The sequence below is a fragment of the Schistocerca americana genome, chromosome X (assembly GCF_021461395.2).
Source record: "Schistocerca americana isolate TAMUIC-IGC-003095 chromosome X, iqSchAmer2.1, whole genome shotgun sequence".
NCBI classification, from domain to species: domain Eukaryota; kingdom Metazoa; phylum Arthropoda; class Insecta; order Orthoptera; family Acrididae; genus Schistocerca; species Schistocerca americana.
In genome coordinates, this window is record NC_060130.1 from 622,999,890 (window position 1) to 623,015,882 (window position 15,993).

The window sequence follows — 15,993 nt, forward strand, 5'->3', positions numbered from 1 at the left end:
GCTGTGTACTTCAACTTTGTAGTGTTTCCAGTTGCTGGTGCCATTTCACTTGCACACTGATCTGCCTGCTGCAGCAGAAGTCTCTCTGCAGCAAATATGAAACACGTATTATCTTCTGACAATGCACCACTCTTGTTGTGCACAATGGTCATAGCATGGGATGATGTAAGGAACTTAATTACTGAAGTGCCTGTGTAGCTTGCAAATTGCTGTAAGAGGGTAGCAAATACACAGTTCCTTGCAGGGTTGAAGGTTACTCTACCAAGGAGTAATAAATCTTGAATGAGAATTAAGTTGAATTTGCAGTTACAATGCATATTTACATTAACACGGAAAAAATTTACCTGGATTGGAAATCATATTTACTCAGAATATGGAACTTACACTTTGTGCTGGTCTCATAGGCCATTACCTGCAGGTAGTTAGGCTGGACTATTATCTCCTCCTCTTCTCCTCCCCCTTTCTCCTGGAAGTTGCCAAGTGTTCCTAGGAATTTGTAGTTAAAACACTTGCATGCTTTTATTAATTCAAACACACAGTTTGGTAATTCTAATGTCAAAATAGTTCAGAATTGTTACAGAAACAAAATCGATGACATATATTCAAATATGAAGAATACATATTTTTGTTAAAAATTTTTAAACAATTCACATGATACACAGAACAAAAGGGCAGGGTGAAATTTGGTGTTCTTCGTGCTGTGTAGTGTAGTTTCATGCCATTTGATATCCAGAGAGTGACAGTAACAATTGATTTTATACTGATGCGGCCCACTACTGACATCTAGCAGTCGCCGTAGGAACTGCAAAGCCTGCAGAGCTCACATAAGCTTTTAGAAGTCAAAATACACATTAGACATCTTGGAAAAGAATCTTAAACTGGTGCAGTGTAGTGCTATGTCTGTGACTTCATTGACTTTTGTGGTGTAATATGTAGTGGGAACCTCTGGGTTTACTGCCAGATCCTAAAATAAACTTGATTCAATATTTTGGCAATCCCATTTGTCCATCTTCAGAAGAACGGTGGTGGTGGTGGTGGTTACCAGTGGGATGTAGCAGCAGCAGCAGCAGCCTCCTCCTGAAGATGGCACACAGTTGAATTGCTGAAATATTGAATAAAGTTGATTTTAGGGTCTGGTAGCAAACCTGAGGTGACTTCAAAGTGTCATGTCTACTGCACTTTTTCATGTCTTGTAATCTCTGTATTACATAAGCTTCAGTGTCAGTATGTTCACCTTATTTAAGGAAGTTATCCTATTTTTAAAAAAGATAGATTTTTCCAGTGATCCGGATAGTGCAATTAAGAAATAGTTTATTATGGAGATGTTATCTTTGGATGTGCAGGACAACTGGAAAAAAAAAAAAAAAAACTTGTTCCTGATTTCTGGCATCTAAACCTTTGAGACGTAGTAAATTTCTGCAGTCAGACTTGCATTGCCATTAGAGATGTAAATAAAAATAAATGAACTAAAAAAGTATCATTGTAACACCAAGGAGTTTCAAACTTCTCACATGAATGACAGTTAATTTACACCTCCCATCACTACTGCAACACAGTATTTGACAATTTTGCACCTGAGCCCTTAGGTTTTTATGAAAAGTAAAATTGTTTTGAAAGTGTAATTGGACTTGTATCCTTGCATCAACAATGTTAAAACATTATTCTTTATATATTTCATGCTTTCCCTTGACACAGCCTGTCATCATTTTTAACAGGAGGGACTATGATTCAGAAGTTATCTATTCAGAAGTTTGATAAACTAAAATTTTAACTATTAACCCTCAGGGTGATTTTCATGATTCCCAATCAATTACATTTCTCCTTGTAGAAATACTTACTTTCCCTGAAACCATTTTAGGGTGTTTTTTAAACATTTAAATGATACACAAGTATTGTTTTTTTTCTTTGTTGGAGAACAGTATTAATCTCCAGCATTTGGTCCCATCATTTTTCAGTAGATAGCACAAATTTAATGGCTCTAAATATTTATTTTAATCATCTCTCTTCCTTTAATCCATCTTGGCTCCTCACTCTAGTCATCTCTGAATGGAAGTTGGCACAGTGTCTACCAATATATTATATTTAATGTTCCATTCACACTCGTGGTACTACTTCAGTATCTCCCTCCTGTCTTCCCCACAACAAATGAAACCCTTGGATCCTGGCATCAGAGTGGTCTGTCCTTTTTAACTATTCTCAACCTATCCCAATCTCCTCTCAGAGAAAGAAACCAAAAGTTATCAACCTAGGATAGTGTCTTGCACTTGTGTATTGCCAGTACTGTTCAACCTTCTGAACATTAGTACTAGCCAGTAAGTGTCAGTCACAATTTTATAGAATAACAGTAACACTCAATTTTGTGCTGAATGGTGTTTTTTTTTTTTTATAGCACTGGAGTAAAATTTGTTAATTATGGAAACCGAATGTGATCATCGCCCACTTGAGATTTGACAGTTGTTTTTGGGACATGAGGTTTTATGTCTAGTAGTGACCATGCAAATTCAGGTGGAGGTCGCCACTGCAGTCACTTTCCCCCCTGCGAGTCCGGGGGTTAGAATAGGCCCGAGGTCTTCCTGCCTGTCATAAGAGGCGACTACAAGGAGTCCATCGCCCTCGAGGGGGTAGTTAGCGCCTGCGTCCGGAGACGGACGGTTCCACGACCTACATTTGTGGTCCTTTTGGTTTTTCACTTCTCGTTTCTTCCTTCTTTGGTTGGTTCCTTTCTTTGCTCTTCTCCATCTCACTGTCTTCCTTACTCTTTCCCTTGCCTTCTTCTCCTTGCCTCCTTCTTCTCCTTGCCTCCTTCTTCTCCTTGCCTCCTTCTTCTCCTTGCCTCCTCCTTCTCCTTGCCTCCTCCTTCTCCTTGCCTCCTCCTTCTCCTTGCCTCCTCCTTCTCCTTGCCTCCTCCTTCTCCTTGCCTCCTCCTTCTCCTTGCCTCCTCCTTCTCCTTGCCTCCTCCTTCTCCTTGCCTCCTCCTTCTCCTTGCCTCCTCCTTCTCCTTGCCTCCTCCTTCTCCTTGCCTCCTCCTTCTCCTTGCCTCCTCCTTCTCCTTGCCTCCTCCTTCTCCTTGCCTCCTCCTTCTCCTTGCCTCCTCCTTCTCCTTGCCTCCTCCTTCTCCTTGCCTCCTCCTTCTCCTTGCCTCCTCCTTCTCCTTGCCTCCTCCTTCTCCTTGCCTCCTCCTTCTCCTTGCCTCCTCCTTCTCCTTGCCTCCTCCTTCTCCTTGCCTCCTCCTTCTCCTTGCCTCCTCCTTCTCCTTGCCTCCTCCTTCTCCTTGCCTCCTCCTTCTCCTTGCCTCCTCCTTCTCCTTGCCTCCTCCTTCTCCTTGCCTCCTCCTTCTCCTTGCCTCCTCCTTCTCCTTGCCTCCTCCTTCTCCTTGCCTCCTCCTTCTCCTTGCCTCCTCCTTCTCCTTGCCTCCTCCTTCTCCTTGCCTCCTCCTTCTCCTTGCCTCCTCCTTCTCCTTGCCTCCTCCTTCTCCTTGCCTCCTCCTTCTCCTTGCCTCCTCCTTCTCCTTGCCTCCTCCTTCTCCTTGCCTCCTCCTTCTCCTTGCCTCCTCCTTCTCCTTGCCTCCTCCTTCTCCTTGCCTCCTCCTTCTCCTTGCCTCCTCCTTCTCCTTGCCTCCTCCTTCTCCTTGCCTCCTCCTTCTCCTTGCCTCCTCCTTCTCCTTGCCTCCTCCTTCTCCTTGCCTCCTCCTTCTCCTTGCCTCCTCCTTCTCCTTGCCGCCTCCTTCTCCTTGCCGCCTCCTTCTCCTTGCCGCCTCCTTCTCCTTGCCGCCTCCTTCTCCTTGCCGCCTCCTTCTCCTTGCCGCCTCCTTCTCCTTGCCGCCTCCTTCTCCTTGCCGCCTCCTTCTCCTTGCCGCCTCCTTCTCCTTGCCGCCTCCTTCTCCTTGCCGCCTCCTTCTCCTTGCCGCCTCCTTCTCCTTCTCCTTGCCGCCTCCTCCTCCTTCTCCTTGCCGCCTCCTCCTCCTTCTCCTTGCCGCCTCCTCCTCCTTCTCCTTGCCTCCTCCTCCTCCTTCTCCTTGCCTCCTCCTCCTCCTTCTCCTTGCCTCCTCCTCCTCCTTCTCCTTGCCTCCTCCTCCTCCTTCTCCTTGCCTCCTCCTCCTCCTTCTCCTTGCCTCCTCCTCCTCCTTCTCCTTGCCTCCTCCTCCTCCTTCTCCTTGCCTCCTCCTCCTCCTTCTCCTTGCCTCCTCCTCCTCCTTCTCCTTGCCTCCTCCTCCTCCTTCTCCTTGCCTCCTCCTCCTCCTTCTCCTTGCCTCCTCCTCCTCCTTCTCCTTGCCTCCTCCTCCTCCTTCTCCTTGCCTCCTCCTCCTCCTTCTCCTTGCCTCCTCCTCCTCCTTCTCCTTGCCTCCTCCTCCTCCTTCTCCTCGCCTCCTCCTCCTCCTCCTCCTCGCCTCCTCCTCCTCCTCCTCCTCGCCTCCTCCTCCTCCTCCTCGCCTCCTCCTCCTCCTCGCCTCCTCCTCCTCCTCCTCGCCTCCTCCTCCTCCTCCTCCTCGCCTCCTCCTCCTCCTCCTCCTCGCCTCCTCCTCCTCCTCCTCCTCGCCTCCTCCTCCTCCTCCTCCTCGCCTCCTCCTCCTCCTCCTCCTCGCCTCCTCCTCCTCCTCCTCCTCGCCGCCTCCTCCTCCTCCTCCTCCTCGCCGCCTCCTCCTCCTCCTCCTCCTCGCCGCCTCCTCCTCCTCCTCCTCCTCGCCGCCTCCTCCTCCTCCTCCTCCTCGCCGCCTCCTCCTCCTCCTCCTCCTCGCCGCCTCCTCCTCCTCCTCCTCGCCGCCTCCTCCTCCTCCTCCTCCTCGCCTCCTCCTCCTCGCCGCCTCCTCCTCCTCCTCCTCGCCGCCTCCTCCTCCTCCTCCTCGCCGCCTCCTCCTCCTCCTCCTCGCCGCCTCCTCCTCCTCCTCCTCGCCGCCTCCTCCTCCTCCTCCTCGCCGCCTCCTCCTCCTCCTCCTCGCCGCCTCCTCCTCCTCCTCCTCGCCGCCTCCTCCTCCTCCTCCTCGCCGCCTCCTCCTCCTCCTCCTCGCCGCCTCCTCCTCCTCCTCCTCGCCTCCTCCTCCTCCTCCTCGCCTCCTCCTCCTCCTCCTCGCCTCCTCCTCCTCCTCGCCTCCTCCTCCTCGCCTCCTCCTCCTCGCCTCCTCCTCCTCGCCTCCTCCTCCTCCTCCTCCTCGCCTCCTCCTCCTCCTCCTCCTCCTCGCCTCCTCCTCCTCCTCCTCCTCCTCCTCGCCTCCTCCTCCTCCTCCTCCTCCTCCTCGCCTCCTCCTCCTCCTCCTCCTCCTCGCCTCCTCCTCCTCCTCCTCCTCGCCTCCTCCTCCTCCTCCTCGCCTCCTCCTCCTCCTCCTCGCCTCCTCCTCCTCCTCCTCGCCTCCTCCTCCTCCTCCTCGCCTCCTCCTCCTCCTCCTCGCCTCCTCCTCCTCCTCCTCGCCTCCTCCTCCTCCTCCTCCTCGCCTCCTCCTCCTCCTCCTCCTCGCCTCCTCCTCCTCCTCCTCCTCGCCTCCTCCTCCTCCTCCTCGCCTCCTCCTCCTCCTCGCCTCCTCTTCGGCGTTTGAGTCAGTGTGTCCTCTCTCTCTTCCTTTTCCTCCCTGTGCGCGCCTGAAGGCCGACCCACGCGTTCGCACGCGTAGCCGGTGACGGGGTAACGCGTAATTCCCCGCCCTGGGTAGACAAGTAAGACACGCACGTACCCTCTGGTAAAGGCCAGGCCCAGGGAGGGGTGATTGCCTGAGCTGATACCTTCTGACCATGCCGATTGGTCCCTCCGTCTGTTTCTCGGGAGGTGTGACCTGAGGTGTAAACATTCACCTAAGGCGGGAGTGCCCTCTGAGAGGGTCCCCATAAGGAAGGAGCGCGCCGTCGGAGACGCTGGCAATCATGGGGATTCCTCCGCAATGGATTTCTCTTCTTCTCTCTCGACTTCTGCCCACAAACGGAAACATGACCAGCCCCCAGTGACAAAAGTACTACCGCCTACCCCACAGTTCCTCGTCATTTCTCGATCTGAGGAAGGAAAGGATTTTTCCTCTGCCAACCCTTTCGTTATCCAGAAGGGTGTAGATGCCATAGCCGGTACTGTTAAGTCTTGTACGAGGTTGCGTAATGGTACCTTGTTACTAGAAACTGAGAGCGCCTTTGAGGCACAGAAACTGCTTCGAGCCACACTCCTGTACACGTTCCCTGTCTGGGTGGAGGCTCACCGAACTTTGAATTCGTCTCGTGGTGTGGTCTATACTAGATCCCTCGATGGAGTGACTGACGAGGAGATTCAGTATTTCCTCGCTGAGCAGGGCGTGATGGCTGTCTATAGGGTCCTGAAAAAGTCAACAATGACCTTGTACCGACCCGGACACTTTTCTTGACCTTTGATAGTGTTAAGCTGCCATCGCGCATCAAAGCGGGCTATGAGGTTATTTCTGTTCGCCCCTATGTCCCGACACCTACGCGCTGCTACCAGTGTCAGCGTTTCAATCACACTCGACAGTCTTGTTCCAATGCGGCTAAGTGTGTCACTTGGGGCAGGGATGCCCATGAGGGTGACTGTCCACCTCCGTCTCCTCGTTGTGTGAACTGTCAGGGTGACCATGCAGCATCCTCCCGTGACTGTCCCATCTATAAGGAAGAACGCTGTATCCAAGAAATTCGGGTCAAAGAGAAAGTGTCACATCGGCTGCTCGCAAGCTATTGGCTAGTAGGAAGCCCATGCTGCTCCCAGCGGGGAAATACAGTACTGTCCTCGCCTCTCCTAGGACTACCAGGGAGGTGGCAACCCAGACATGCGATCTGACCTTCAGCACCACGGTCGTCCGTTTGGCCAGTGCTAAGATCGCGCAGTCGACGTCTCTTCTTCCTCCCATCACCCCACAGACACAAGCCCCTTCATCAGCTTCTGCTAAGATGAAGACCCAGAAGTCAGATTCACAGGCCTTCAGGAAGGAACTGTCCTGTGCAGACTTCCTACGTACCTCGACCTCCCAGCCATCGACCGGTACTTCCACCAAACGACCTTCCAAGAAGGCTCATAGGAAGCACAGTTCTCCTTCTCCGCCACGGCGCATTTCTTCTCCTGCGCCATCCAGCGGTTGCCGCCCCAGGCCGTCGTCCGTTTCTCTTGGCCGCACCGCTGGTAGCCGAGCATCTGGCCATTCACCGGCGGAGGAAGCTCCCCCTCCCGGCCATCTTACTAAGATGGCCGATGAACCTATAGAACCAATGGACGATGACTGCCTGCCTACTGATAGCGGTGGCAGTGCTCGCTCGAAGCCAGGCCCTCAGCGGCCTTCTAGGTGACCCCTTCTTTCATCTTCCTTCTCTTCTTACGATGGCACTTATTCACTGGAATATTCGCAGCATTCACTCCAACCGAGAGGACTTGAAGTTGCTGCTCCGCTTGCACCGTCCGCTCGTCGTAGCCCTCCAGGAAACGAAGCTACGCCCATGCGATCAAAGTGCCTTGGCACACTACACCTCTGTCCGTTTTGACCTACCTCCTGTGGTAGGTATCCCGGCTCGTGGAGGGGTTATGTTGCTGGTCCGGGATGATATTTACTACGATCCCATCACGTTGCCCACCGGCCTGCAGGCAGTTGCCATCCGAATTACTCTCCCCACTTTTACCTTTTCCATTTTCCATTTGTACCGTTTACACTCATCGTCGTCTGCCGTTACCAGGGCAGACATGATGCAAATTATTGCTCAGCTACCTGCACCATTTTTGTAGCAGACCTTTTCAACCAGCTCAATCTTGTCTGCCTCAATGCTGGCGCCCCTACTTTCCTTTCGGACACATCTCACACCTATTCCCATTTAGACCTCTCTATATGTACTACCCAACTTGCACGCCGGTTTGAGTGGTATGCACTTTCTGATACATATTCGAGCGACCACTTCCCGTGTGGTATCCATCTCCTGCAGCATACCCCCTCTCTGTGCTCATCTAGTTGGACCCTCTCCAAAGCAGACTGGGGCTCTTCTCTTCCAGGGCGACCTTTCAGGATCAAACCTTCACAAGCTGCGATCATCAGGTCGCACACCTCACGGAAGTCATTCTCACTGCTGCTGAATATTCCATCCCTCACCCTACTTCTCCACGTCGCGTACCGGTCCTCTGGTGGACCGCAGCATGTAGAGACGCTTTACGTGCTCGTCGACGTGCTTTACGCACCTTTAAACACCACCCTACAGTGGCGAATTGTATCAATTATAAACGATTACGTGCACAGTGTCGTCGTATTATTAAAGAAAGCAAGAAAGCCAGCTGGGCTGCTTTCACAAGCACCTTCAACAGTTTTACTCCTTCTGTTGTCTGGGGTAGCCTGCGCTGGCTATCTGGCACTAAGGTCCACTCACCAGTTTCTGGCTTGACGGTCGCGAATGACGTCCTTGTGGCCCCTGAGGATGTCTCCAATGTCTTCGGCCGCTTTCTCGCAGAGGTTTCGAGCTCCGCACATTACCACCCTGCCTTCCTCCCCCGCAAACAGGCAGAGGAGGCTAGGCCACCTAACTTCCGCTCCTCGAATCGTGAAAGTTATAATGCCCCATTCACCATGCGGGAACTCGAAAACGCACTTGGCCGGTCACGGTCCTCCGCTCCAGGGCCTGATTCTATTCATATTCAGATGCTGCAGAACCTTTATCCTGTGGGTAAAGGTTTTCTTCTTCGTACTTATAATCGCATCTGGATTGAGGGACATGTTCCCGCATGCTGGGGCGAGTCTATTGTTGTCCCGATCCCTAAGCCGGGGAAGGACAAGCACTTGCCTTCCAGTTATCGACCCATCTCGCTTACCAGCTGTGTCTGTAAAGTGATGGAGCGAATGGTTAACTCTCGTTTGGTTTGGCTGCTCGAGTCTCGACGCCTACTTACCAATGTACAATGTGGATTTCGTAGGCGCCGCTCTGCTGTTGACCATCTGGTTACCTTGTCGACCTTCATTATGAATAACTTCTTGCGGAAGCGCCCGACCGCGGCTGTGTTCTTTGATTTGGAGAAGGCTTACGACACCTGTTGGAGGGCAGGCATTCTCCGCACCATGCATACATGGGGCCTTCGCGGTCGCCTCCCTCTTTTTATTCGTTCCTTTTTAATGGATCGACAGTTCAGGGTACGTGTGGGTTCTGTCCTGTCAGACACCTTTCACCAGGAGAATGGGGTGCCACAGGGCTCAGTTTTGAGCATCGCTCTCTTCGCCATAGCGATCAATCCAATAATGGATTGCCTCCCAGCTGATGTATCTGGCTCCCTTTTCGTGGAAGATTTTACCATCTATTGCAGTGCGCAGCGTACATGTTTCCTGGAGCGCCGTCTTCAACGTTCTCTTGACCGTCTTTACTCCTGGAGTGTCGCCAATGGCTTCAGTTTTTCTGCCGAGAAGATGGTCTGTATTAACTTCTGGCGCTACCAAGAGTTTCTCCCACCGTCCTTACGACTCGGTCCCGTTGCTCTCCCATTCGTGGAGACGACAAAATTTTTAGGTCTTACATTTGACAGGAAACTTAGCTGGTCTCCACATGTGTCATATTTGGCTGTTCGTTGTACCCGTTCTCTAAATGTCCTGTGTTCTCAGTGGTATGTCATGGGGAGCAGATCGAACCGTCCTACTTCGCCTGTATCGGTCGATCGTCCGCTCCAAGCTGGATTATGGGAGCTTTGTATACTCCTCTGCAAGGCCATCGATCTTACGCCGCCTCAACTCCATACAACATCGGGGTTTACGACTTGCGATCGGAGCGTTTTATACTAGTCCCGTCGAGAGTCTTCATGCTGACGCTGGTGAATTGCCACTCACCTACCGGCGCGATATACTGCTTTGTCGGTATGCCTGTCGGCTACTGTCAATGCCCGACCACCCGTCTTATCGTTCCTTTTTTGACGACACTCTCGACCGTCAATACGGGTTGTATGTCTCTGCCCTGCTACCCCCTGGAGTTCGCTTTCGTCGTCTCCTTCAACACCTTAATTTTTTCACTCCCTGCAACCTTTCGAGTGGGCGAGAGCCACACGCCACCTTGGCTACAGGCTCAGGTTCGCGTTCACCTTGACCTCAGCTCGCTCCCAGAGGTTACCCCCGGTTCGGTCTACCACTCCTGTTTTGTCGAACTTCGTTCGAAGTTCATTAATATGACCTTCATTTATACAGATGGCTCTAAGACCAATGACGGGGTCGGGTGTTCTTTTATTGTTGGGGCACAAAGTTTCAAATACCGGCTCCATGGCCATTGTTCGGTCTTCACAGCTGAGCTCTTTGCCCTCTACCAGGCTGTTCTTTACATCTGCCGCCACCGACATTCTGCTTATGTCATCTGCTCTGATTCCCTGAGCGCCATCCAGAGCCTCAGTGATCCGTACCCGGTTCACCCTTTCGTGCACCGGATCAAACGCTCTCTTCAGCAGCTGGTGGACGTCGGTTCTCCGGTTAGCTTTATGTGGGTTCCTGGCCATGTCGGTATCCCTGGGAACGAAGCTGCAGATGCCGCGGCCAAGGCTGCGGTCCTCCAGCCTCGGACAGCTTCTTGTTGTGTCCCTTCGTCAGATTGTAGCAGGGTCATTTGTCGGCGCATTTTATCGCTGTGGCATGCCGATTGGGCTGCACTTACAGACAACAAGCTTCGGGCCTTGAAACCTCTTCCCGCGGCTTGGACGTCCTCCTCACGCCCTTCTTGGCGGGAGGAGGTAGTTTTGGCCCGGTTACGAATTGGACACTGCTGGTTCAGCCATCGCCATCTGCTGACGGCTGCGCCGGCACCGTTCTGCCCATGTGGGCAATTGCTGACGGTCCGCCACATTTTAACGTCCTGTCCGGATTTTAACACACTGCGTCTTGATCTTGGCCTGCCATGTACTCTAGATGCCATTTTAGCAGATGAGCCACGAGCAGCTGCTCGCGTTCATTTTATAAACTTGACAACCCTCTCTAAGGACATTTGATTATGCGTTTTTTTTTAGTCCTATGCCTGTCGGTCTGTCTTTTATCGTGTTTTCTGTTTCGTTGCTGTTTTAAACTTGACTCGCGGTGCATTTCTAATGTAGTCTGGGCGCTAATGACCGTTGAAGTTGTGCGCCCTAACCCCCCCCCCCCCCCCCCCCCCCCCAAAAAAAAAAAAAAACTAGTCACTTTGTTTTAACCTATCTGCTGTTTTGATTTTGCCCAAAAAGATTCATCATATTGGAAATATTTAGTTTTTCATCAAAAAATGGTTTAACAGACCATTTAAAATAATTGACCTATTGATTTATTATTGAACTGTTTAATGGTAGTTTGAAATTATGAACACACACACACACACACACACACACACACACACACAATACGTGCTATTTAACTGACTGCCATTTACTTTGTGTAATTTACAATAACTTGTTCAGGAATGGAAGGAACAACTGCAGGCCTTTGAACACAGAAGGCATTCCACGTAGTCGAGGTTTTAATTTGTATTTATTCCTGAAAAGTTAAGTTTGCTCTTTAAAGTTCTGGTAGTTTGTGTTTATTTTTGGCAGAGTCAGTCACAGGGATTATTAGAAATACTTGTTAAAAGTGCGTTTGTTAATGTGGGTATTTTCAGTTTCACTATATTGCTAAACATTGAGGACTCAAGATTTGCACTTAGATTGTAGTACTGCTGAACCAAGAGTAAAAACAGTTTCCTCCAATTTTTTTGTGGTTAAGGTGGCTTGTCAAGCCTTCGTATAACCTGTTTAATTACGGTTTGGATTTTGTGTTAACTGTATGATACTGATAGGTAACGACACATGGCACTGAATGCTCATGCTTAGTAAAACATGCCGACTTCAAAAAGTAAAGCTGTCAAAAATAGGTTGTGATGGACATAGAGTGAAGCGTGGTATTGCCATAGGACTGTATTTTGCAGATGATATTACTAGTTTTGTCAAGTATCATCTGGTGATCTAGGGTATTATATCAAATTTCTAAAGTTACATGCTTTCTGGTGTTAACAAATTATGATGTCACTGTGTTAAATATGTATGTAGTGTATAAAGGATTATTAAATTTTTAAGTAAAATATTGGAATATTTTTCTTTTATATTGTGTAGGCATAGTGAAATAAACTAAACTTTCTGAGAAGTTTGTTTAAAAGTAAGGGGTTGTTAACTTAGATTAGTTTTGATACTTCCATGCTTCATCTGGCATGGTCATATTGACTGTTGGATACCATCTAGTTTTTATCGTATTCAATTAGCTTTGCATACTAAAATTCAAAATGTGAACTGATTTATTAACTGACCCTTCTTTATTATAGAATTGTATCTGTTTGATATTTTCTAATAAAATCTTTGAGTGTTAATGGATCTTCATAGTCTGTTGGGACAGGTTGTAACATCTGTTACTCTTTCACAGGGAGCAGCTGAACACCCAAGTTCAAGATGATCCTGAATGGCAAGCTGAAGAATTTGTGCCAGAGAATCCAACAAAGTAAGCAGTGAAAGAGAACTTGCCGTTTGTGCGACAAATGTTTTTGGACAGCTTCCATTTGTGTTAAATATCTGCAACTTTTGTGGTAATTTTGATGCGGATGGTAGTTATTTTTGCCAGTTCTGGATCCACTGGTTTTTACTTTCAAAAAGTTCCAAAAACATTAGATTCTGCAGTGACACATTGTGTACACACACATAAAGGCAGTGTTTATTTCAATAAATGTGTTAACACTATATGCAATATAGAAATTGGTAACTAATATATTTAATGCGAGGAATGTGTAAGAACAAAATCTATTAAATTCACTGTGCTCATAGGATTAGAACTGTTTTTGTGTTGCAGTTATGTTCCTCAGTAAAAGGACATATCCCCTATGGCAAGTATGGCTTGGTCTACAGGCTGACTCCACAGTGGTTGTTTCATGGGCATATGTGGTAAGATCTGCCCAACTTAGAGATGTGGTACTCGGACATAACAGAAAGACATAATAGATAGAGGGGTTCATAAACTTGAGTTGTGTAGTGTTTAGTCTCAGATGGTAGAGCTCAAAAACTGATCTCACCTCTGTAAAAAAGTGAATAAGACACTGAGTCAATGTTTGTGCACAAATGGTGTGAAAATCATAGTAGTGGACTGCTGGCAAGAACTGGCATTCATTTGCTCTATGTACCAATGCCGTTATTAAGTACTGGATTTTCAACCCTTTGTACAGCAGAATGCATTGTACTGATGCACACAACCATATGTGGTTTAATACAAATGATCTGCCACTGCACTCTGGAGTATGCTAAATTTAAAATTTTCATTGCTGGCTGCTATGTACTGTCACCAAGAAGTGTTACAGATAATCAACAAAATTTGCTTCAGATACTTGGTTCTCAAAGCAGTGATATTACAAAGAAACATTTGTAATGTCAGTTTCTAGCACAAGACTCAATCAGTCCAACGTTTTACTTAGTAATGTGATGGATTTTTATTTTTGTTGTGAACATTGTGTAGTCTCAAGAGGATGTAGAGTCAGCAGTACTTGGAAAGTGCCTTTCTTGAATCAACATTGGGTTTTTCCCACTTGATTGATGACCTCCTGATCATTTCTTCTTGTAGTGCTGTGTTTTCTGTTTGTAGTGTTAAGTGCAAAAATAATATTGAGACCATAGAATTTGGAACTTTACACAGAAATGGTAAATTGCTATTAAAATACAGCTTTCAAAGAAAATTAACATCTGTAAAGCTTCTGAGTTTCACAGTATTCATTTTGGTACTTCATTCGAACATAAGATGTAAAAGACTATCTTTATTTGCGGAACACTAACTGGGAGGTATAAAATGGATTTTGACTTCATAGAGGTCATACACAATTAGTCTTCTTCTTGAAACTTCCTGGCAGATTAAAACTGTGTGCCGGGCCGAGACTTGAACTCGGGACACACTGGTCCCGAGTTCGAGTCTTGGCTCGGCACACAGTTTTAATCTCCCAGGAAGTTTCATATCAGCGCACACTCCGCTGCAGAGTGAAAATCTCATTCTGGAAGTCGTCTTCTTGACATAAAAACTACAGAAAAACAACAGCCACAACAGTTTTTCAACTACTGTGCAGGAAGTCTTATACCTGAAGTTGCAATATTTACTAAGAAGCTACTAATTGCTTTAAAGTAATTTAAATATAAATCAGACAAAATTCGGGTTGCCCCACTCCACGTGGGGCTCACAACCCTTTGGTTAGTTCATGCTTAGCTATCACGGGGCCCCAGCCTTAGCAGCACCTTTCCTCTTTCCATGCTGCATGTCTATCCTCCTCCTCCTGTTCTTTTTCCCCTCCCTTGGGAATATGTCTTGGATATTTTTGGGAATGTGTTCCAGAAGTTTCAGTAGCCTGACATCAAAACAGTCCTTCCACTGTTTTTCCCTTTCTTTTGTTCTTTCATTCATTCTTTCATTCATTGTTCTCCGTATACTATCCTTCCTCTACTTCAGTGTTTGATGTTTCTCTTTGTTTCTTCTTACACCCTGTGTGCCCCTGAAGGCTGGCCCACGCATCAGATGCGTAACCAGTGACTGGGTAATAAGCGATTTCCAGCCCTGGGTCGAGAGGTAGGGTTCGCATGTACCCCCTGGTACAGGCCAGGCCCAGACAAGGAAGATTGCCTGAGTTGCTACCTTCCCAAATTGCCGATTAGTCTGTCAGTTGCTCGGGAGGTGTGGTCTGAGGTGTGAACAATCACCTAAGATGGGTGCAACCCCCTGTGAGGGGGGGTCCCTTAGTTGGAAGGAGCGTGCCATTGGAGACCCTTGCAATCGTAGGGATTTTCTCGCAATGAGCCAATCACCTTCAGAGACAGCGTCCACTAAACTTAAACAGAATGAGGCAAAAGATTCAAAGACCCTCCCAGCTGCACCATGGTTCCTCATGATTTCACATACTTAAGGTGATTAGTCATTTGCTATTGTAAATCCGTTAGTTACTGAGAAATATGTTGATGCAATTGCCGGCCCTGTGAAATCCTGCTCTCGTTTATGCAATGGCACTTTGCTTTTGGAGACTACTTCTGATTCTGAAGCACAACTGCTGCTGGCAGCTCACTCCTCCATGGCTATCCTGTTAGTGTCAAGGCCCATTGGTTACTGAATTCTTTGCGTGGTGGTATTTATGCTAGGCTGCTGGATAGTCTGACCGATGGAGAAATCCAAACTTACCTCTCTGACCAGGGTGTCATTTGCATCGGGTGATGAAAAAGGTTGATGCAACCTTAGGGCCTGCATGCATACTTTTCCCCTTGTGTTTCATAGAGAGCTGCTTCCCTCAAAGATGAAAGCTGGCTATGAAGTATTCAGTCAGGCTGTACATTCCAAACCCGATGAACTGTTATCAGTGTTAACGTTACACCCACACTCAAATGTCTTGTCGAAATGCGTTACTTGTGGTAGGGATACTTGTGAGGGCTACTGCTGACCTCTTCTCCCTGCTGTATCAATTGTAATGTCGACCATGCAGCCTCATCCCGAGAATGTCCTGTGAATATCAATGATCTCGCCATTCAGATCAGAGTGAAGGAAAAAGTGCCTTACCCTGTCACTTGCAAGTTGTTGGCTACCTGAAAGTATTGTTTTTTACCACCTGGCAGTTACAGAACTATTCCTGCCGTGCCTCGCTCCACAAACAACATGGCAATGTAAACTTGTGACGTCAAATTCAACATGAGTTGTCAAATCGTGCAGTGTCACGGTGGCATCCCTGCCGCCTCCTCCTCCTCCTCCTCCTCCTCCTCCTCCTCCTCCTCCTCCGTCTGTGCAACAAGCCACCAAATCCTTGCCTCCTGCGACAAAATCACCTGCTACACGACCGGCAGGATAGAAAGGACACCAGGAATACTCCCATTAAGGCCTTCTGTATCCCTCCAGCTGACAAACATGTGAGTCTTCATATGTCAACTGTAAATGCTGTTACAAATCAAAGAAAGAAAAATGTTCTTCTCTTTCGCCGACTGGGAAATGCTCTTCCACGGTGTCTTCATGTGATACTCGCACCTGGCCGATGTTTGTTTCGCCGATGTGCACCACCAACCGTTTCTGTTGTCCTGGAATCTGCA

At 48.4% G+C, this 15,993-nt stretch overlaps 1 protein-coding gene across 2 annotated transcripts in view; it reads left to right on the forward strand.

The window, feature by feature from the left end:
* LOC124554810 (plasminogen activator inhibitor 1 RNA-binding protein-like) overlaps window positions 1–15,993 on the forward strand; it is a 72,516-nt gene that overhangs the window by 33,488 nt on the left and 23,035 nt on the right. For both annotated transcript variants that reach the window (XM_047128468.1, XM_047128467.1), the window contains exon 5: window positions 12,329–12,403. In XM_047128468.1, the coding sequence (XP_046984424.1) occupies window positions 12,329–12,403 (75 nt within the window). The remainder of the gene's footprint in view (window positions 1–12,328; window positions 12,404–15,993) is intronic.